Source organism: Sardina pilchardus, chromosome 8, assembly GCF_963854185.1.
Source record: "Sardina pilchardus chromosome 8, fSarPil1.1, whole genome shotgun sequence".
Taxonomy (NCBI): Eukaryota; Metazoa; Chordata; class Actinopteri; order Clupeiformes; family Clupeidae; genus Sardina; species Sardina pilchardus.
In genome coordinates, this window is record NC_085001.1 from 14,924,124 (window position 1) to 14,948,576 (window position 24,453).

At 43.5% G+C, this 24,453-nt stretch overlaps 1 protein-coding gene across 1 annotated transcript; it reads right to left on the bottom strand.

The window, feature by feature from the left end:
* Positions 1 to 104: 104 nt before the first annotated feature.
* Positions 105 to 23,505, bottom strand: serinc5 (serine incorporator 5). The gene is made up of 12 exons (XM_062542889.1): positions 23,156 to 23,505; positions 18,541 to 18,705; positions 16,607 to 16,785; positions 15,494 to 15,576; positions 13,135 to 13,228; positions 7,180 to 7,391; positions 6,507 to 6,599; positions 6,099 to 6,225; positions 4,299 to 4,368; positions 4,072 to 4,108; positions 3,612 to 3,762; positions 105 to 3,181 (listed from the first exon to the last, which is right to left on the bottom strand). The coding sequence occupies exons 1-12, from the start codon at positions 23,180 to 23,182 to the stop codon at positions 3,037 to 3,039; spliced, it is 1,383 nt and encodes a 460-aa protein (XP_062398873.1). The 5' UTR covers positions 23,183 to 23,505; the 3' UTR covers positions 105 to 3,036.
* Between the last annotated feature and the right edge of the window lie 948 nt (positions 23,506 to 24,453).

The following is a 24,453-nucleotide window of genomic DNA, read 5'->3' on the forward strand; positions in this document are numbered from 1 at the left end:
AATAGGAATCCTTACAGATATTATTACAGAGACTTCACATGGAAAAAAATATATGTTCAAGGTCCAGAACAAAGAGAAAAAAAAAATCAAAGGACACATCAGAGTTACATTTAGATTTTATATTTAATCATTAAAAAGACCACTGAAAAACTGAGAATTCAGTAAAGGACAGAATAGTACTTCATGATGTAAGGCTCGTTCATGGCAGTACAGATGGTCTATAGCACACTGCTCAGCACCTCAATCTTCATCCACGTGCTGGTACTTCACTACCAATACTAACTTATGTATACAAGAAAATGAAAAAACAACAACAATAAAAAACAACAACATCTGAACACAAATAGCTTTTAAAAGTCCTAACTTATAATTTGTAGGTTGTTGTTGTTTTTTCACAATTGGACAACAACAATTATGCCTTTAACTCAACCTATGCATTGCCCCTTGAAAACAAAACAACTATGTTTCATTCAGATGCACCTACCAAATATGAAACAGATGCAAATATACCGAATTGAATGTGCAGTATTAGCACCCCTAGTGGTCATTTGTATAACAACCCTGAAGTGGTTGGCAGCTGAAGAATTTGACCTAGAAGCATTTTGAAAGTATTCAAAAATAACTACTAGCATTACAGAAATAATGGCAAGCATCATGCCAGCTCACAACTCTCACACCAACAAATATGTGTAAGTGTTTTTTTTAATTAGACTGAAATGACAAAAAATGACTTTGACTGCTGAGATAACAGAGAAATATACGGTGTTAAACGTTTAAATGTGTTTACCTTGAAGACCCTTTCACTATTAATGACTATTTTTCACAGGTTTTTTTTTTTTTAACCTCAAGAATTACATTCAAAAGGTGACAAGCGAGCAAGTAGTTAGTTCATAATGAATGAAAAATACCCACAGTGACTATTTAAAGGGACTGACCTTTACACACTTCTGTTAGCTTCTGAAATGTGACCCACAGAACTTCTGAGTTAAGAATTGCAAGAAATTGCAAGACATACACAAAAAAAATCTATTCAAATGCAAATCAGTTAGTCTATATAACAAATCTCACCCCTTCCTATATGGCCAATTAGTTTGTTAAGAGTAAATGAAGACATAAAACCACAGGATAAAACCCTTCATATAAAAAGTTCCAGTTTCTGTTATGTGTTGTGGGCTGAGACAGATGATGTACACTCTAGGCATACTGATCACTGATGTTAGTTCACAGACTCATGCTACATCTGTTTTACTACAGCTGCACACTAAGCATCAGGAATACATATTACTTCTATCTGTAAAATGCCAGTATGAAAGATAGAAAAAGTGCATTATTATTAGCATTATTATTATTATTACTATTATTATGTACATATTAACAACTAAGATGGAACAATACTATTGACTGGTGGATTTGGATTAGGGAAACTGGCTCTACAAATATTTATTATTATTAGTATATTAGTATGAAAATGTAACAATAGTCCACTGTCTATTCTCTGTTCAAAACGCTAAATTACAAAACAATGTAACAAAATTTTATGTGGAAAAGCATATCTAGTATGGAGCAACGTTTTCTCAAAAACATCTTTTTTTTACCACTTTGAATGGTAATTAAAAGGAAAGCTCAAAGACAACTTTACCAAACATGAACTGGTAAAAAGCACTTCTGATTGCATTAAAACTGATTGTTAAATAACAGAAATAGTCTGTAATAGCTGTACAATACCTGTATCTGCTCAAACCCAGTTTGAGAGAAATGCTGCTTCTTAGTTAGCTTAAGTCGTTGTGTGAGTTAGCAATGCTCTGCATTTGCCTGCACATGACACCATTGAATCCCTTAGGTTCTAGCTTTGGCCTCCTCCGCTCCTACTTAGTGACATCTTGAGTGCATATGGAGGGCTGCATTCAGTATTTGGCCTTAATGCTGAGAAGTCACCGCATGTCTAGTTGATGGTACATCTTCACCCATGACAAGAACGTCATATTTGGACTATATAGACTAACAGCTGTATAGTAACCCTCCTCCTGAACTTCACTCTGTGCCCTTCAAACCAACTCAATCCTCTCCAGATTCCGTTTCCAAAACCTCATATCCTGAGATTAAGCTCCCTCACGTTGCCTCTTTCCTGACCCAACAACAACAACAACCACCGACAAAGATGAATATCTTCAGTCCTGATCGTAAAAAAACTACAACAAAAGAAAACAAAAGGACAAATTGGCCCCGTGATTTCCATTTATATTTACACAAATCTTAGGTCAATATGTGACATATTTGGGAAAAAGAAGTCTGTGCAATTACAAAAACATACTTTCTTGGTGTTCAACTGAGTCTCACAGATGCAAACAAGAATGAGGACCACTGAACAATGAGCTGAAATGAGTAGTGTGAAACCAGATGACAAAGAAGTAAAAATAAAATTAACAATAGCCCGTTGAATTGCATAGAATACATTATCTACCAATGTAACAAGCAAGACACTTACAGGTGCTTTATGGGCCTGAGCAAAATGTTTCTTGGGTTTGAATCCGGGGATTTGTTCCTCATATATTAAAAAAGATGTTTATATACATTTACGACCAACATAATGGTGAAGGTGTTCACTGTAACCACAATGAATGCAACAGTAACAGAACTCCATGCTTCATAATGAAGTAGAAAACACACAAACAAACAAACAAACAAATAAAACACAGGTCATAGGAACTGTAAGGCATTGACAGCTTTCCCTTCACACGCATACACACTAAAAAAACCTATCATGAAAGCAACTAATGTTGTAAACACAATGGAAAAAAGATCAACCTAACAGCAATAACAAAACTCATACTACTGAGGTGGTGTGTGTGTGTGAGTGAGTGAGTGAGTGAGTGAGTGAGTGTATGTCTGTGCGTGTGTCTATCTGTCTGTGTCTCCGTGTGTGTGTGTGTGTGTGTGTGTGAGCATGTGTATGACTGTCTGTGTGGGTGTTGCCACCGTTTGCAGGAGTCCACAGGATGGGCAGCAGGGTTGGGAGTGAGTGGGGTGTTGCTGGTTTTAGGCCTCAAACCTCCTTGGACAGAACACAGGGGCCACCAGGGTCCCCAGGTAGATCACCAGGCACACCCAGCAGGAGGCCATCTTAATCCAGAACACCGACCAGCTGCCGTCCAGCAGCTCCTCGATACTGGCATCGTTGTAACTGTGGGAACACAAGAAAAAGAAACACCTCAAGACAAGAATTCAACAAACACAACACAAGAATTCAACAAACAAACAATTAAAAATAATAATAATTAAAAAAAAAAAAAAACAGAGGTGGGTAACCTGGATTCAGAAAGTAATGTCCAACTAAATACTTGTTCCAATCATTCACTAAACAAAACAATTCCAAACACTCTTTAGCCAAGTAGATCAGCTAGTGAAATCAGTTGTGTTTGGTAAGGAAGCAGAACCAATGTGTAATGAGTAAGACTTTCTGGTGGTATTACCCACCTCTGAAACAAACAATTCAACCCAGTGTGTATTGGCATACAGTGTTAGTGCTACACGCTCTATAAGGAACAGTGCATAAAGGTGCCCTTGGTCTATGAGCTGGCCTCATGGGATGTAGTGCATCGTACGGAACTCACTGGAACCAGTTTGTGACGGTCATCATGACGTAGAGGGAGCCTAGGAAGAAGACGAAGTGGAAGTAGGCGTAGCTGTAGATAGTGCCGTCCTGCTCGTCATAAGCGACATCCTGACCGCCTCCCGTTTTCTTCTCCTCCTCGTCAAAGTCATCTGAAAAGCACAGCGTTGCAAAGAAAAACACAGTTATTATAGCGGCCTGCAGCCACCAGGGGTCACTGTAGGCAGTAGAGGAGTGCACATGGGGTTCAGCACAAACTGTGATTCATTTACATACTCGTAAATGTAATGTAATGTGAAAAGAGCAGACATTACATGCTGTGGATAAATCACCTGATCAAATCAATTCTACTCAACAGAAGTCAATAAAAAATTATCACATAATCAGTTATAGTGGGCCTAACTGTATTAGGACATAGCTATCAGTATGGGTCAGTTCATTGTTTACATAAATCCACTTACCTGTGTCATCTCCCCAGCAGAAACAACAGCGAGCTCTCTGTCAGGGAAAGTAGAAAAAGAATGTAACATATCCGGCCCAACATTGCTGCCATTGTGTAAACACGATATGTTATTCAATAATGTTCGCAAAAACATAATTAACGGCCATGCTGTTATTGGGTCGTAATAAGGGGCACTGGGGGGTCAAGCCCTGTGGGGGGAGTGCAGTCTCAGAGGTGTTCAATTACCTCACTCTCTTGAACAGAGTTCCTGTACACCCGCAGAGCAGTTGAGCTCCTTCTGGTGGTGGAAGTCAAGCTGCTCAGTGAGAGAGAGTGATAGAGAGAGAGTGAAAGAAAGAAAGAAAGAAGGAGAGAGAGAGAGAGAGAGAGAGAGAGAGAGAGAGAGAGAGAGAGAGAGAGAGAGAGGGAAGGAGTAGATAAAGAGGTTAGCAAATAGCCAAAGGAGCAACCTTCAAGTCAAATGCATTCTACAGACTTTGGTACGCACATCAACCAAACCCCCTGCTGCTAATTGGAAAATTGCCCCCAAAACTGAAGCACTGAGCGAAGAGACAGAGAAGAGATAAATAAAAAACAGACATCACTGGGTGAGAAGAAAAGCTAACAATTATTTCTGCCTTTTATCAGAAAACAAAATATTCAAAACAAAACATGTGGTGTTCCTTAACACCCAAATCCATTCCAAATAATGATTTATTCTCCAAATCATTCCCTAAATCCTGACTCCATGGGTCCTCTTTTGGGTAGAAGTTGCTGTGGTTTGGTGTTCTGTGACATGAGGGCGATAAACAACATTGGACTAAGATTCCCATTGTTACTTAATGTGCTAAGAATGCCTTAGTGCTGTACACATAAAATAAAGACCGGTCTGTTTCAGTTTGGACGACATGGTAGCTTCATCTTCCTTCTTCGTTTCTACCACTGACGCCCTTGACTTTTTATCTGGTCGTTTAAATGCTTCAGAATCTTGGGTGACGCTACACACATTTTTTGCTACCACGTCCATGAGACGGTAGTAACATGAAGTCAATAATTACCTTCCCTAATGCTGTGTTTAACAGGGCAAAATAGCAGAGGAGAAAACTGGCACACCCCACTGTGGTTATCATTAAAGTTCTTTCAATCACACACACCCACACAAGCGCACCCACACACATACGCTCGCACACACACCGTAATTACTAGAAGTGGTACACTGTCAGAGCCAAACAAAATGGCCAACATTCTCCTGTTGGTTTTTAATAAACCGTTGTCTGGGAAACCCTGAGAAAGCCTCTGTCCATTCAGCTTTTTACTTCATCCGCTTGCCCCTTCTCATGCGAGAGGAGTGGGATTGCGCACCAAGAGCCTTGACCACCACACAACATTCAAAATGGTGGCTCTGCGATGCTCCATTCCCAGACTTATAACAGATCTGGGTAAATATGGAGCAAAGTTACTGAAATAAACCGCCGGCGAGCGAGCGAGCGAGGGGAGAGCCTCGGATGACATGTCGGATCCTAATGTGAAACACATGTGAGTACACCCTTCCACACTGTGGGAGCCAAGTGGAGGAGGCTTTAATCTTCCTTGCCTCCTCCTCCTCCTCTTCTCTCTGCTCTCCTCAACCATGGCAACACTACCTGCTTTTATGTTGACAATAACAACCCGCACAGTCCCGCAGGCTAAATTGCATGTTTATGTCGCGACGTGAAAAAACGTGGCCAGGCAGCAGGAGAGACGGAAAAATTGAAAATCAGTTTAGCTTTTTGAAATAGGCCAAGGACTCAAAGACAATGGAGAGAGCACACATTTGTCTGTCTGTCTGTCTGTCTGTCTGTCTGTCTGTCTGTCTGTCTGTCTGTCTGTCTGTCTGTCTGTCTGTCTGTCTGTCTGTCTGTCTGTCTGTCTGTCTGTCTGTCTGTCTCTGTGAATGAGTGAGCGAATGTGAATGACAGAGTTAAGGAGGGGAGAGTTCAGGAGTGGAGACGAGACTGGAGGAGAGGTGTAGAACTTTGACCCAGATGTCCTCCTCCCCTGACGTACCATGAGTAGAGGATGCAGCAGAAGAGGATGGCAGTGCCCACTCCTGTGGCTATCCTCTTACCGCTCTCGTCGCCCGAGCTGAAGGGGAACACGCACACGGTGACGTTGACGCCGTTCTCCTCCACCCCTGCAACACACACACACACACACACAGACACACACAAACACACACGTTTAATGAGAGGGAAGAGGTTTGCCTGAATGTGGGAGCAATTAAATCTAGCTCTGGGTGCCACTGCTGGGCTCTGTTAATGAGGGCTTGACTTGGGGCTTGGCTCTGTTAAACGAGAGCAAGGATTTCACACAAACACACACACACACACACACACACACACACACACACAGACACACACGTATGCAAACATACAAACAGACACATGCACAGACACTCACACAGAAGTCACTCACTTTCTTTGGGTTTGCTGGAGAGGGCTGAGAAGGTCAGGTACATGACATACACACTGATCACTCCAGGCTGCAGCAGGCCAGACATAGGCTGGTCTGTAGAGAGAGGGAGAGAGAGAGGGAGAAGGAGAGAGAGAGGGAGAGAGAGAGAGAGAGAGAGAGAGAGAAAGAGAGAGAGAGAGAGAGAAGGGGGAGGGGTGTTTTAATCGCAAGTTATGTAGTTTGAGGGCTGACATTTACAGTACAGTGGTTTTAATAAAAACAGACACAAAGATACTGACACAGATACGGACACAGACCATAAACCTACTCAAATTAAATTAACTTGCGGATGACACAAACAGTAGTTCAAACTCATACACAGACTGTGGCCACATTGTTGCTGTTGTTGTGATGTGTGATGTTTTAACCCCATCTAGCTCATCCCACTCTGTCGGTCCACTGTGCTGAGGCCTCAGGACTCTCCTGTTCAGACCCTCTGCTGCCGCACTCAGCGGAGAGAACAGAGCCGAACACATGCCTGTGCCTGAAGCCTGAAGCCTGAAGCCTGGGTCAGCGTGCAGACTTTGCAGCTGTGTGACGGCAGCTGTTGACATACGCGCCGAAATACAACTCCAGACCATTCCGCAGCCCCATCTGTCGCATGCGCGCAAACACACACACACACAGGACTCACAGGTCTGGATGCAGGGCGAGATGGCCAGCAGGGAGACAATGATGCAGAGGGAGGCGTTGACGCCCAGGAAGATCTTGTTGAGGAAGCAGGCCTCGGCGTGCGTGTAGAAGTAGGCCATGAAGACCAGCGCGCCCACCGCCACCGTGAACAGCACCAGCGTCACCAGGGCCAGCGCCGCGTACCACAGCTTGTTGTACTTCACCCCCGACGTCCTGCGCAGGAGAGGAGGGGGGGACAGACAGCCATGTGAAACTACTGACCACAATTTAACCACAACCAGAATAGAAGGTCTTTTCTTATAGACTCAAAAGGTTTTTCACCCACTAAATCTCAGAAGGCCATTCATAGAGACAACATTATGTTTGAGGACATTTGCATGATAAATATCATCACGGTCACTGAGGGAACGTGCTGAACAGAGCGCGGCGCCACTTTGCTAGCACTAGCTCTAGCCCAGGAAGATTGAGTGCACACATCGAGACGCTACAGGTACTGTATGTGTCAACATGTCCTAGCTAAGCGAACAACATACTGTAGTTTAAAATGAAAAAAAACAGTGGAGTGTTCCTTTAACTCCTGACCGTCACGGAGGGGAAGGCCCATCCAGAGAGAAAGAAGACAGAGAAGGAGAAAGAGACAGCGAGAGGGAGGGAGAGAGTGTGAGAGAGGGAGAGAGGGAGTGAAAATGAACAATACTGGGTCTAAAGTCCATGAAAGGAACGACCACCTCAATGATGATATCTGATATATTGGCGTGGGATAGTTTACACCCACATACACACAATAAATTCTGTTCAGCTAAGCATGTTCAAGAAAAGCATGAGGGCCAACACTGACAAAAACAGCTTATTACTACAAGGACCACGTTACACCGCAGTTTATATTTTTAACACTGACAGGAAAAGCAATACAGGCCTGCATGATGAACTTATCCATTGCGCAACTATGTATGGGAGTAGTTCAATAAATGAGTGGATTACTGGAACAAACAGGGAGAGAGGAAGTCCTTCTACGTATTGTGCTGAACTATCTGTTGTGCTGTCTGACTGACTGACATCACCACAAAACCAAAATGCTGCTCTCGAGTCAGTATCCACATAAAGTCGAGAACAGAGTAGTTTATTGACCTAAAAAAGAGGATAAATCAATACGACTCTAAAGCACACACATAAAGAGTTGATCAAAACCGTCCAAAGGTGGAGTTGAGCACCAAGCTCCCAACATCCTTCAGAACAAAAGCCGGCATGCAAACACACAGAAACACTTACGGACCTGGCCAGGGGGAAAAAAAAAACAAATTGAATCAGCACTTTTGAATTAGCCAGCTGACTGACCCATGGTTTAATCAAGAGGGGTCAGTCACCAATTAGGCATATGTATGGACATGCTTTATTAAGGCAGTAGCGTGTGTTGAGTTAAAACGTTCTTCTGGGAGGTGTGTGTGTGTGTGTGTGTGTGTCTTACTGTGTGCTCACTCACTCTACAGCGCTAAACCAGAAATGACTGTCCACTGCCTCCACTTGGCTGCTCGCCAGCATCTGTGTCACTTCAACTGGGCCATCTGGTCACTCTGGACGTGTGTATGCGCATGTGCTCTCGCCCTGCCTTTCTCTTTCTCTCTTTCTACACACACAAACGAAGGCATTCTTTCAAAGGCACCTACACACACTCACAAAGGCATACACAGTTGTTGGCCTAGTCATGCGCAAAGGCACATAAAACAGGCAGGAATTGATCCTGCACTACACACACACTCACACACACACACACACACACACACACAAACAAACAACAAACTACAGTACATCTGCAGCTTGGCGGACCTAGCCCTGCACGCAAACACACACAGGCTCCCTACTGAACAAACTTCAGGGGTGTGATTGGCAAAGGACAAAAAAAAAGGAAAATATATCCGACCCCTATATACCCCCCCCCCCCCCTTTTTAATGTGTCGACGGCGGGGTACGCGAGCCAAGTCAGTGGTCCTTGGGGGCTAAAGTTTGTGAACTGCTGCTCTAGTGTATAGCTAAGGTACTATAGTATCGCTATTGTGCACTTCAATGTAATTTACTAGGGGGGTCCGGGGGCATGCACCCCCGGGAGAAAATTTTGAAAAATAACCCCTTAAATGATGACATCTGATGACTTTTATGAGAACTATTGATAGACTGAGATACATATATTTCAAACATTATAACATATTACAAAATGGTCTATAAGGCCTAAAGAAAACTCATTTATAGCAAAGTAGCCAAGGGCCTACTTAAGACTAAAGCAGATATGGCTGAAATATAGGCTATCATGATCATTTTGCCAACAATGATGTAGAATTATGGATTTTCTCAGTTCATGTTTTGTTTCAACTTAAACCAACATAAAGTTATAATGTTGACTACATTATTTAGTAGGCTATAGGCCTATGATAACATTTAGCCTGCCCCCTTACAGTCGTTCTGTACGATATAGGCCTATTGATGCTGATTGAAGAGGTTGCTTGAAGGTTATTGATATTTAAGTTGGAAAGAAAATCAAATTGCATCACTCCCTCTCCTTCCAAGGTAACATGTCCTCCTCTCCTCCTAAAATAAATGGCAGGCCCTACTGGTATAGGCTACACAGTTGTTCAAGTGCACACACTCAATAGAGCTCCCCAGTCCCGCCCACAGCCTAGTCCGGAAGTAAAAATCCAATACAATTTCTCCATTGACAATTGGAGAATAAGCCATAACATCGTAACCGTCCATGGTAGACTTAAAACCAGCTACGATGTGACTAAGCGATTATACCTGCTCATATAGATGTCAAAAGTTAATGGGGGCATCAACCTTGTTTTGAGAAAACAATGCTTTATTCACGATTTAACGAGAGAGTACTACACTACCCGACACCCTAACGTGTAAAACTGGTGAAAGCAGAGCCTTTGATTGGTAGAGATCGCCGTTGCCATGGCAATGCCAAACAAACTGTACTCAGCTTTTCCCGCGCCTATCGTCCAGCTTCGTCTCGCTGGAATTTCAAAACTTAAAATGGCTGCAGGGCTGATCAGGACCGATGTGTGGTCTTCCGAAAAAATAACGGTTTTCTCATCTTGAAGGTTGAATTTACTCAATGGAAACGGTAGGAAGTAATCATCTTCTTTTCTCAGATTAATATGGAACCATGTTAAACTATCTTTAGGCTGCAAATGTTGGAAATGTGTGTACGTTTGCAAAGCATCCTGGGATTTGAGTTCTCTATCTCGGAATTTAAGATATGTACACAGTCTTGTACCTTTCGCTTTTTTTACATTTTCTGTTCATTTTTTCACTCGAAATTATAAGTTATATGCTTATGAGTCACATCGTAGCTGGTTAGCCTAAGGCATGGTCTAAAACTCTTTATATCCGAATTTTTCCAGAAGTCAATGGGAGAAATGAATGAGAATTTTACTTCCGGACAAGCAGCTCTCTCGGAGGAGGGGCGGGACTGGGGAGCTCTATGGAGAGCTAGGATTAAAATTCAGACTGTGCCTTTAAATAGGCAACTTTTTTCCATGTATCAGCACATTGCTACAATAAGCCATTTCCACTAAAAAAAATCAGCTCAATATTACGTGCAAGAGTCAAGACTGATGTTTACCAAGAATGCCAAAGTGTCAATCTCTTAGCACTCATAATACGTTTTCTCATAGTGAGATGCCTATCCCGAAATATGTTTTGAATGACATGGGGCGCACGGAGGTGAACGGCTGGACAAACGCGGAATGACAAGGTGTTAACTAAACAATTTAGTAGACCTAAGCTAAGGTAGACGGGCTTTGTGGGGAAAACGATGAAAACCAGTAGGCTAGTCTGTCACAGCTAACTTCAAGTACAGTAGCCTAGACTAGTTTACACACGCAGAAATTAAAAGTCAATAGGCTATCAGCACCAGGAGATTGTCGTCATTATCGGAAAATCCAGACACGTCAAACTGGACGCGAACGCGAAGCAAAAACTTAATAAATACTACTTAACTTAATAATAATACCTAAACAAATAATTTTACCGTTTCATGGCTTCTGCTAAGAAACAAATAGTTTACCACACACTCACACATCGAACTTGCATCAAACAGTCATCAACCCGTCTGCTTTCACTTTCAATGAATTCCACTAGTGAGAGAACGGACAAGGCTTGCGGAGTGATATGAATGAAAGAAGCGCCAAAACCGTCATCATTGTCAGCGGCCTATTATAAAGCAATGGTCTGTGTTTAGGCTACAGAAATATAAACCTCTGACCCCCCCCCCCCCCTAAAAAAAAAAAAACTCAGCGGATCTATACGAATTGCGTGGGTCTCATTTTCAGGCCTGAAAAAACGGAATTCCGTTTTAAAACGGAAGAATCACACCCCTGAAACTTACAGTACTATAGGAAAGCTTTACAAATGTACTTCCTTTCATCCTGGGACTTATTTTTTTTTTTGGTCTACTTTCAGTTCCTTCCCCACTGTTTGGCTGTTATGTTCTTCTTGCTTCCCTCAGAGCCTGGGGGTAGCCGTGTGTGTGTGTGTGTGTGTGTGTGTGTGTGTGTGTGTGTGTGTGTGTGTGTCGGGGGGTGGGAATGGCTCCGTAGACACATTTAGCCCTAGCATGTGCATCCTGTCTGCTACGCTCCACTCCCCACCCCACCCACTGCTCAACTCTCCCTGCCCCTAGTGCACCCTCGCCTGCACACTTTATCTTCTTCCAGGAGCGGTGAATCAACTCCGACACAAACACTACCCTATGCAGAGCAGACATAATACCAGCTCATTGAAAGCACAACAATGCTAACTGTATTGCAACTCCTTAATGGCATGTTGTTGTTATTACAATAATAATATTATTGTGTATTCATTATATAATAATGATATTAAAAAATGTTAAATCCACACATATAAACATCCCAACTTTGGATGGAAACCCCGAAGAAAGAAACATGGTGGACATTTGGTTTTCAGTTTTTCTGCCCTGATAGGACAGCTTTCATTCCTGAATGGTGAAGTCAAACTGCGCTTTAGATAAAGCGATGTTGAGAGCAACAGGCTGACCCAGGTTGACCCTGCCTGAACATACTGCGACAACTGGTCATAAACACATAGGGAAGTGAGGCCAAACACTTCTCCTCTCGCTACCTAAGCAGCAGGCCCGTGTGGCCACAGGAGACTGGAATACCGGCCGGGCCCACTGCTGCAGAGCGCTCGGTCATTCATCATGTGGAGCTCTGAGGCACCGAGTCAGTGTTAAACTAATTTGGGCTGTAATTCATGAGGATCAGATGGGGCACAGAGGAGCAAAAAGACTGGACACGGGCAGACATACTACCCCACTGATGATCCAGAAAATGTGTCTGGAGCCTTTTGGACGAGTCTAAATTTAGGACACTGAGAGCTCTGAAGTCATAATCTGTTAAGAGTTTATCTTTCCCAAACATCGAACATCCTGTTAGATTTCATCCTGTTTGATGCTTAAATTGCGGCTCGCCATCATGATTCGCTTGAAGGTAATGGGTTGTGATTTTATTTCCATCATATCTGCAGCATTAGGCCCCTGGCTGTGCTAAAGTATAGACTCCACAGCATAAGTTCTTCATTTTTATGGTGTGGACCACCCTGGCAGACGCACAGTGGAAATTATGAGTCGCTAATACTACAGTACGTCTTCCCCTCACATGCTTAATGGATTCCAGTTGTGCAGGCCGCGCGGATTGTTTTGCTTTGCCATTTCACAACAGTCGCTGAGAAAGGGCTGAAGGGAAATGGCTGCTGCAACGCTGCATCTCTGCTGTCTACCTGCACTTGATATATCCACCATGACTGATTCTGCCTTCATCTGCGCTCCACAAAATGGAGACAGCAGATGGAACCTCTGGTCTGGATGAAAGGCTCCTGCGTGCTTTGGATGGTCTTTGGACCGCTGGGTCTAATCATGCTGACGCTAAGCGTGGATCATTACCAGTTTTGGTTCCAGCGATGGGCAAACTCGACCAGGAGCATCAGCTGGATGAGCAGGAAGAGGCTGCCTCCGACTGCCCCCACGTAGCGCCACACTGCAGACAGAGAGAGAGAGAGAGAGAGAGAGAGAGAGAGAGAGAGAGAGAGAGAGACAGAGAGACAGAGAGACAGAGAGACAGAAACATATGAGAGGCAGTCTCCACTCTCCAGAAGGAGCACTCACAGGTCCAATCTCGAACGCTCACAGAACCCAGCCAGGCTGCACAGCTGCCAGATTTCCAGAATGGAATTTAGTGGTAAGATCGCTGCAATTTCATTCAGGGCAGATCTGGTTTACTAGAGCAGTGGAGCCAGGAGATTTTTATCAAGCACAGCTAAATAACTACATTTAAAAGTTATTAGAAGTCGAAAAAAAAAATGGTGAAAGAAAAATTGCTACTGAACACGCAGTGTTAAATAGCTGCTCAAATGGAAGCCCACTGAACAGGCCTGATGATCCCGACTAATGCTTCAGCTAAATGCAAAAGTGAGGTCCTCATAAAACAATGCTGTTGATTGGCAGCGCTCTAGAACGAGGCATGCGCCTTGGCTGTCTGTTTCCCATCAACAGAGACAGACAGGACTGAGCAGGAACTCAGGAGGCTCTTTGAGAGGACACACCGAATAGACAAGACAGAGGATATGAGGACAATTTCGATGAGTGCAATTTCGAAGTACAATTGATTATAATCCAAGCCTGCTGAAGACCTTTTCATTAGCGGGCCTTCATAATTTACCACCCTTCATCTCATTAGTTGTCCACCATTAGCAGTCTTCCAAGCTGTACTTTGTCTTCATGCTTAAAGACATATTGTGGCCTTACTGTGAACGCATGATTCCATGACCAATCCGCCGCTGAACATCACTATGCTTAATCGAGTTAGGCGGCCATGTATGAGAGCATTCTATGACAAACTGGATTAGAGGGAACGGCAATCTGAATGGGCTCTTACAATCCTCACACATATCTCCCAACTGGTAGGGCAGCCTGACTCTGATTTGGGTGCCTTCTTCATCTATCCCTCTCTACTTGCCTGCTTGGAGATTAAGGGAACGCGTTATTTTGGCGAAACATTTCAGCCATTAATACACAGTTAACGTGTGTATGTAATAGTGCTCGACGGGGTCTGTATTACAGTAAGCACCACTGCACAATTAGGTCTTTATTAAACAATTTCTTATTCTTAATCAATGGATCGTTTATTTTTGGCAATTCCTTAATGCGCAATCAGCTGATCATGATCTAAGGTTACTGAGATAAAGTATCGATCAAAATAGAGAGTTTACAGACTCCTAATTCACTGTCTGAATAGGTCACTTATAATGACAGAATAATGACATTAAGCAGGCATTTTCTATTTTGATCCATGCAGCATATGTTTCTTAACATTTTCTATGTTGATCCATGCAGCATATGTTTAACCTTAGATTAAGACCGACTAGTTGCTTATTCAGGATTTACCACTAATAATTCAACTACTGTAAAAATAAGAAATTGCTGAATAAAGACCTAATACATGTGTACCAACATTTAATATAAACCTTATTGAGCATTAATACATGCACATATTAGTTATGTACAATGGATGTATAACATGTGTTCGCTACAATAAAGTGTTACTGAGATGAATATTAAAGCACGTCACATACAGCTAATCCATTTAGGATCTGTGTTTCTATTGTTTGGCTAGTTGCTAACGTAAACCTTAGGAGACAACCACACAATGAAATGAATCATGTTGAGAATGTTTGCAATTAAGTTTGCCATAAATCTGTTTCTCACTGTTCGCCAAAACAGCCAAGCTCAAACGAAAAACCCTCAGATTCCACTAGGACAGCAGATGGAGGGCCTGATGATAGAGATCGGGCCAGCGACCCTCAATTTCCCCAGGGTCCAACCGCCGAGGAGGACTGGGCCGGGCCCAAATCGCCCGCCGCTCCAGCAGTGCCGGCCAAATGGACCCTGGAGAGTTCTGGAGCCCTTGAAGAAGAGGACTGCAGAAGTCTGGGTCTCTCTGGAGCCCGCTGTGGTACCACCACTGCACACTTTTTCATTTGTTTAACCAGAGCACTGGCTCCAAGGTCGGAGAGACCTTTGCCGTGGAATGTTCTAGTGTGTTATTTCTTTGCATTTTCAAAGGGAGAGTTGGTTAGGCCTGCAAGGAGGTTGAAAGAGTGTTCTGGAATGTACAGTCAATGTAGTTTATCATTTGAGGCAGAAATACATAGACGCTTATAGGTTGAGGAGGTTCATTCTTTAGCTTATGCTAACAAGGAAGTTACAGAGAGGACAAATAGAACAGAACTGAGGAAGATTGTACCGTTAAGAAAGGTATCCTGATCTGGAAGGAAGAATCCTCCTGCACAGCAGCCCAGCAGAGCTATGAACTTGAAGAACCAGAACCTGCATGAGTGGCAAACAAAAGGTAAAAATCACATCAGAATTATTTTCATAGTGCTTATGATATAGATTAACCACACATTAACTAGACGCTGCTACTTTCCGTCACCCTGCAAAGGCCAAACAAGCCGTCTTGTTTGATATGCAGTATTGGTCATTAGAGATGAAAACATCACAGATGCCTTTCCAGAGCGTTAAAAGCAGCAGCAGTGGGCTTTCCTGTTGTGAAGTGTGGCAGGCGCGGGCATCTTTGTGTGTCGCCACGTTCCCACCCTGGGCTCTGCTCACAGTCATGAAAACCCCACCCAGACAGACAGATACTCTCTACTTAGCAATATTTGCATACCTCACAAAACATCCAATTATTGGTGGATCCAATTATGATCTTAAGCGTTTCTTTGTTGGGGGCTAAGCCATTTGGTTTGTAAGGGGGGGAGGGCGGAATAAGACTCATTCTGCAGCAACTTCCTCCGGCTAGATCCTCGGAATTAATACATCTATTCATTGGCTGGTGGCATGGGAGGCTAGTGAGGAACAGGGGGGAGACAGCAGGGGAGGGGGATTAGCCGATTGCGCTTGTTATCAAGGATTTTTGGCTAAGTGCTGTTTGAGGGCAGGCTGGCTAGAAAGGCTGTCTGCCAAAGCATACACACGTGATCCCATAGTGCTAACGTGGCCTTCAGAGATCTTCAAAGAGACGCGTGGTGTCCTGCTATGGAAGCTGGTGTGTACTGGTGTAGTTTTGTAGTTTTTTTTAATGGGGGGGGGGGTGACAAACATAATAAGTGAGCAAGTCAGAGACCTTACGATTTTAGAGAGAGAGAGATAGAGAGAAAATATGCAGAAACATTATCTACCCATTTTGTATGGACAGACAGAGAGAAAGGGAGAGAGCAAGAGAGTCTGTCAGTGAGGGAGAAAAAGTGTGCGTGTGTGTGTGTGTGTGTGTGTGTGTGTGTGTGTGTGTGTGTGTGTGTGTGTGTGTGTGTGTGTGTGTGTGTGTGTGTGTGTGCTGTGTATGAGAGAGCCATACCCGTTGTGAATGGCTGCCCGGCACCCCTTGCTGGACTGGACCCGTATGGTGAAGATGCAGAAGAGGAAAAAGAAGCAGGCCATGCCAAAGCAGACCTTGTACACTGCCCTGTAGCCCACCAGGTCGTTGCAGTTGGCCCCGGCACTCAGATGCTCACAGATGTCTTTGTACAATGGCAGCTGAGGGGGCAGGAGACATCGCACATTTACCACACAGGATGTGTGAGGCCTAAGTAACCTGCCTTGCCATTTCATGCTGTGCACTGTCAAAATAACTAAGACGGAATTTCAAACCTGCACACATCTCTATTGTTAAAACCTTCAATCTAATGTAACATTTCTTAACCGTAAGTCACAGCAACATCACAAAGGCTAAATTAAGACATTCATATATTCATTAAATTGAGAAAACCAAGGAGTACAAAACTAGGTACTATAAACAGGATATGGGTAATAAAATCTTTACTCTTGGTCAGATTGTTTACTCAGAAAGAGACAGAAGATGGCTGTGTAAAAACACACAGCATGTGAACTCAAATGACTCATAGCACAGGCTCAGCAGGCCATCCAAGCTATTCCTGGGTGAATTAAACATAAAGTAAATTCATCTTCCAAAAGTTAAGCTGGCTGGACAAAGACAGCCAAAGTCAGACTTTTCTTTACGCACTGGGTATTAGTGTCAACCCAAGTCCAATATTTAACATCTTCTTTTGTGAGGAGCAAACAGGATTGGCTAAGAGAGCTCGTAGCTTCAGCTGTGTAGCATTATCCATTTGAAAAATCCTATGGTATACAGTATACTAGGCCTTGCAGGTCACATTTAGTGCATGTAATTGCAGCCTGGGGTAAAGAAAGTATGTTTGACATGAAGTAGCAATCATCCATCCCAAAATACATGAAAAGAAATGAAAACACAGCCATAGTTTGAAGGAGCTATTTCAAGGTGAAATTAGTGTGATCTACTGTGTAACAGTCAGTGACCGCCTCAAAGTCTGTTTCTTTTCAAAACAGATAACACAAACTCTAAGAACCACTTGATATCACATTCTCTTCAAACAGACATTGCAAACTAATGATTTTACTACATATGTGCTATTGGTACCAGGCTTTGGTCCACACCAAAAAAAGAGGTGGGGGGATAGCTCTTTGTTACTTCACTGGTCTCTTGTTCCCATGTGAAATTTTAAACAGCAGGGGAGTCAACACCGCCCCCGAATACAATAGTGGAGGCACAACCAGCCTGTAAACCAGGGCACACATGACAGGCCGACGCCACACAATGCTTCTCCCAGAGCACCGGGCAACGTTCCATTGTGCTCCCAGTTTCCAGGGGAAAAGGACTGCAGCCTCAGAACTACTGCTAGGGGAGCGTACTGTCAGGGGGCGTAGCTCCTACGACTTCTCCCTCCTTCAAATAGAGCTGTATTTCAGGCTGCTGTGCTATTAGATCTTTTTCTGGAAAAGGGGGGGGGGGGGGGGGTTGAAGGCCCCAGTTTTTACAGTCTTTCCTTAGCAAAATGCAGCGATCCTTTGTGGTGTTGTATACCTCAATAGCTGAAGCTGAGGTGTGGAAACAACATGGCCAAAAGAAGAGAGCGAGAAGGCCAGTTTATTTTCGAGGGCATCCGACATTTGTGGGCAAAGTTCTATTTACTAGACCACAAAAGAGTGCAGGAGGTGATTTAAAAGCCATTTGTTGGGGCGTTCTCCTGCGGCTTTCCTCTCTTCCAATAGAGCATTTACTACTCAAAATATAAAACCCAGAGCCCCCCTCCCCCCAACCCTCCCCAGCCATACTTTTATTCCGCTTTGGAGTTGTTATGACTGGGGCAAATGTTTGTAAAGAGGGTGCGTCAGAGCAAGGGCATGCTGCAACCTGGCTGAGCAAACAACACAAGCAGACGTTGAGGCTCAGTCACCGCTGGCGAGACTTACGTTCTGCATCTCCCTCTCCACGGTGGGCGACATCATGACGACGCAGGTGACGGTGACCAGCATGAAGTAGAGCGCGTACATGAAGCGCGTGCCGGTGGACTGCTTTATCTTGGGGCAGCAGCCGCAGCACAGCGAACACGCCGCCGAGCCACAGCAGCACGCCAGCTGAAAAGGAAGCGGAAAAAAGAAGAGTAAATAAAACATGAAGACAAAGGGCAGCATGAGAAACACACACACACACACACACACACACACACACACAGGAGTGATATGAAACACTCTCTTTTCTCTTACCATTACACACGCATCTTCACCCTTGCACACCCTGCATTACTGTATTATAAAACCACATCGGTGCAGTGCATTCTGGGGTGAATAACTATCCCCTATTGGCCCGTATTGTGTCATCATATTTTATGCTCTAATGGTTTCATAAAGTCGCTTCTGAACATGGCACATTTGAGTCTCTCTACTCACAATACTACTGCTGCGGTCAGACTGAAGACAGTGAAAGAGTAATAGCCTGTAGTCTGTTATGAACAGATTAGTCTTGTGCCAAACAAATAGGCCCCTCTCAGTTTTGTTGTGGATATTACATTTCTATACCCACTTGCCAACATCACAACACTCAATACAGAACTCATGAGCTCAGAACCACAGACGTTTAAACAAACCACACGTTGCTCCCATTGGTCAAGTACCTGCTCTAGCCATCCCAAAGACCCATTCTTATTGGCTGCTGACACGGCAGGAGCCGGATTGTTTCCATGGCCGACTGTCAGCAGCAGTAAAGCAGCAGTGGGGAGGGCGCATCCAGGGAGATTACAGGCATTACGGCTGTATCAATTCTACAAGGCGGCGCAGCTGATGGGGGCTTGAGAGCGCACATCTGGGAATGTCTTTATCTGTTCATCGGCTGCTGTCTGCCTTGGACATTTCTGTTGCAGAGAGAATCTACACGATGAGGAATGGAATTGAGATCCAGGCTAACCACTGTACACTGTTCATATGAAACCCGGGTTTTTTTTAGCTTAAGCTAAAATCAAAATGTGCAAATCCAGTCTACATGGGATAGAGGAGGGTGAAACAAAAAGATGGCAAAAAAGCCTCACTCAAATTGTGTGTTAAAGCCTCCTTCCAGTTTTTCTCTACTATTGACCATTACATATGGAATAAAGTGTAAATAATTGACCCAAACACACAACCAAAAAAGACAGCAGGGGACACCTTAAGCAAATGCCCCACACCTAAATACAGCCTCTCCCCACCACAGCTGTGGCTGGAACCATGTCAGTGGTTGGAAGGGAAGGGGGAGGGGACACCCTGTGGTCAGCTGGTACACACCACTGATCACCCACTGACCCACCCTGAGTAAAGGGCCCTCCTTCGTGTTGGTCAGTGCTGGCATGAGGGAAGAGCGGAGTCAAAAGAATGGCCCTCAGGCTACATCCCAACCCCCTACACTGACCTCTCCCATGCTGTGTGAGGGACACTAGCCCGAAAACTCCCACACACATAGGGGGGCACTCTCGGCCACTCGAGCGCCTCCTTTTCATGTCCTCCAGCTGCTAGCTGGGGCCTTGGGTGAAAGGCGATAGGACCTTGTTGCTTCACACACAAAGGCCATCCAGCTCCAAGACAATGACCTGGCCACTGTAACCCCATCCATGGGAGCGACAGAAACTGTCGATGGAGACTTCCTCGTCCCTATTGACTGATCCCTGCTACCAGGATCTGCAAACGACTAGATGCCAAGTTAGTCTACCTACTGGTCGGGCTTATCTTTTGTGCTGAGGTCTTGTCCAAGCGTTTCGTCGCATCTTTCAAACTGAAAACCTGTGTGACTGCATAGCTGAGTGTCGGTAGCGAGACAAGCTGCGCTGTAGTGCTGTGTGTGGTGCTTGACAACAAACTGACTCACAGCACATTTGGCGGCATACACATGAGTCACCGGGTCAGCTGGAAAATCCATGAAACAAAACAACCCAAAAGAGAAAACACAGTGAAATGTCCATGGATTTGTGTGTTAGCCTAAGCTAATACAGACCTATGAGAAACGTGACTGGAATATACTTATTTTGAGGGGAAACTAAGAACATTCTGGATATGTACATTTAAAAAACAAAAAAAATGTTCGTGATTATTTACTGAGCACTTGAGTTGTGAAAAAGTATGCTTATAAAGTACCTCTGTTCAATCAACAATGCACTTCCATTCAATGCAATGCTTCGATCTTTCCACATTTTGGGATGTTAAAATAGAACATTTGGAACACTTTTAGCAGTTCTTGACAGTGAAAGTCAGAAGAAGTGAACAATGGTTTTCCCTAATACGGTTTCTGTATCTGTAACATCAAGGACAGACGTGGAAAAAACAGACTTGACAATAACACCACAGATACAGTTTTATCAATGAGTCCTTTGTTGTACCGCTGCCCTGTTCACAGGGTGACAGTACGAGAGAGACAAAAATGTATTACTTCACTGTTTCAAGTATACACAGAAGTTGCCTTTTGTCTAAAGTAGTAAATAGAGACCATGAATACGCTAGACATTTGAGGACTGTAGGCTGTTGAAAATCTGTGGAAGAATGAAATGTGTTTGACACTTCCTATCAGAGGGTGTGTGAATAATCACTCACTATATGCAAGTGTGAAAACGTCAAAAACATAAGGCTAACTTACAAAAAAGGGCAACCTAAAGTTTCAACCAATCTCTTAAACAAGACAGCCTTTTCCACACAAGCCACAGATTTAGGTTGAAGTGAGAACTGAAAACCTTCCGAAGTCTACATACTGGTGAGAAGCCATTGCTCACATTGCAAAACTCTGAAGTGATAAGGATTCGTTATCCTTTCATTTGAACTCTGCTGTAAAAATGAGGCTACTCCTCTGGAAAACATGACATTGTTATTGGAGTGGTTGGAAAAAGCTTTCCATCTTTCCAGTATCAGGCCACAGAGAATATATCCTAGCAAGGACACAAAGCCTCGGCTTCCCTCCCCTTCATGGAACATCCACATTACAGTGTGTACTTGGGCAGGCAGCATAAAGAAAAGACCTCAGAGTGTATTTCAAGGCATTTCATCATGCCTTCGCTGGGAGCCACCTCCTTGGCAACTAATAATGCAAGCGCATGTGTGAGGCTTTGCAATCCAATAGACAGCATCCCAGACACATGCACACATTCATGTGGATTTTAGCGCAAAGGTGACAAAACTGAATTCTCACCATCTTTGCAAGGAACCGAGTTAACCTGACAAAAAAAATCCCAGAAAACAACTAACAGGAACCAAAAGCTGTTTTGGTCAGTGCCTTTTGTCTACTCTGAATGACCCAAAGAGGAAACGTTCCGTAGGGATATCCCTGTGTCAGACATTCCCCATGTCAGCAACTCCATGGCAGTTTGTGTGTGTGTCAGACATGCCGTATCCCCAAGATGCCTGCCAACAACTAACTCCTGACAGGTCTACACTAATGAGACAGAAATCCAGACATTGAATCCCTTTTGGCTGCTGGGATCTTCCCCCTCCTTTTCCCAGCACTAATCTTATGCAAACAGACCGCCTCACAGATTCTACAAGGAAATGAAAAGACCACCCGCGGACCACGCACAATAAAAAAAGCTCAGCCTGTAAATGAGGTCCACTTCAGGCAGAAATTAGCATATGGAGACTGTAGCAAGGACAATATTGACCAAAAGACCCTCCTTAAAGGGAAAACGCGACTGCTGCTTCATAATTTAAGATTAAATTTAAGGAAAATAACTACATCTAATCCTCTCTTACAGTGGTGGTGGCTTATATCTGCTTTGATGCATTTTCATGAATACCATCTAGAAAATCTATATATTCAATAATAGCCTACATACACTGTGCAATGTACGATTTGGCATGTTAGAGAGTCATGCTCAGTGATGGTTACGATATTGGCTTGGGCTACAAAGTAGCACATGTGTTCAGGATAATGACTATAGACAATGTAACTTCTACAAATATTACAACTAGGGTTAAATCGAATCAGAGTCAACACCGCCATTTACTTCAATCTAAACATAATGCCCTGACACGTCTTACCCTCCATTATTTAGTTAATCTCATCTGGGGGTCCTTGTAAATACCCGGAGGAAATTATTTCAAGCGAGGAATACGTAGTCCAGCCAGGCACTTGCTCATCTTGCATTGCCAACAACGAAGTCAGGTCGCCAAAATGTCAGTTGTTGAAAGAACAGAGACGGCCAGCGAACTAGGCAAGTATTTGTCAAGAAAGTGCCCTGTATACGTGGTTAACTAACTTGACACGAGTTTGGTGCTAGGAGTATTTGTTTCTTCGTTTCGGTGTGTTTTAAACCCAAAACAACTCGACAATACGAATTCATTCCATATGGCCATGTAACAGATGTTTCCGACATCATAGAATGACAAAGACGATCGTAATATTACTTTGTATTTGAGCATATCGTGCCTTTCCACACAAAGTTTATCAGTTCTTATTCAAACAATGAAAAATGGTAGCCCAGGAGCTACTGAAAGCATTCAATCCCAATGCTAACGACTCGTATGTCACCGGGAAGTTTAATCTAACAGAGCGTTATTATAAAAGACGGTATCTACTCACCTGACTAAGACAGCATGGGTTACACATTGTTACTGTTCAACTCCCAAATCCAATCCAATACCGATTTTATATCCTCTTCTTTATTCGATAATGTGTCAGTCTGTAAATTCAGAGTGGTATCGCTCCAACGACTTCCACCTATCCACTAGCTCGACCAGCGTGCGTCTAGTGAGCGTCTAGCAGGCAGACAAAAGGCAGTGATGCGTAACTGAGTACACGACCCAGAGTGAAGATGGGCGACGGCGACGCTTCTCGGGAATCTGACCAAGATGTCCTACGTATTGTCTGTTTGCTTTGTAGAAGAACGATCACTGGTGCGATGCTTGCCTCGATCTTTGATGTCCAAGTAAGCCTTCAAATGACATCCAAATGAATTTTCAACAATTAGCTACTTCCGTTGTCGTCATGCTTTCGACCGAAACCGTAACCGCAGATCCAACATTATGGTTATGGTTATGGTTTTTAGCAGACACTTTTGACCAAGCGAGTCGACATACAAATGACAATACAACAGTTATATTTAACAGTGTGTAATACATTAAGGAGAATAGCAATAATAAACAAATGTGAATTCAATCATACAATAGCTTAATGAAAATAACTATTCAAATACTAGAACTAGTGCTACTATTAAACATAACGCATAATAAACCAAGTGCATGTTGAACATATACCATTAGACCCCCTCTTGAAAGACCCAACTATCACAAGAACGGAGGACAACTCATTCCATTAACAGGAACCACTGAGAAGAATCTTGAATTTGACCTGCAATGTTTATTTATGGCGGTCGACATAGACGCGCATCAGAAGACTACAGTGGGCGATTAGGGATATACATCTTGATCATTGAATTTAGATAGCAGGGAGCAGATCCAGTCAGTGTCCTAATTGGCCAAAGTGAGAGATTTAAATGTATTTCTGGTCACTATTCATGGGTTTCATCAGGTCTCGTTCCACATGTGTATAAAATCAAGCACATTGATTATGAATGTAGACTCCATGGTGCTTCATTAACCCACCCATGCATGTGTCCTCTTGGCTGACTGAGGACCAGGCATGCTGCAGCATTCTGAATCAGTTGTAACAATCTTACTATATAAGAATCTAAAGCCTACCTTACACTGACAGACTTTGACAAGATTTGGGAAAGATTCTTGAAAAGTCTTTTGAGTAAAGCTTGAATGAGGGGCATTAGTTAAAAGACCACAATCTTTCAAGAATCTTTCCCAAATCTTGTCTCTGTCAGTGTAAGGAAGACTTAGAACGTGAATTACAATAGTCCAGCTGGGAGGTAA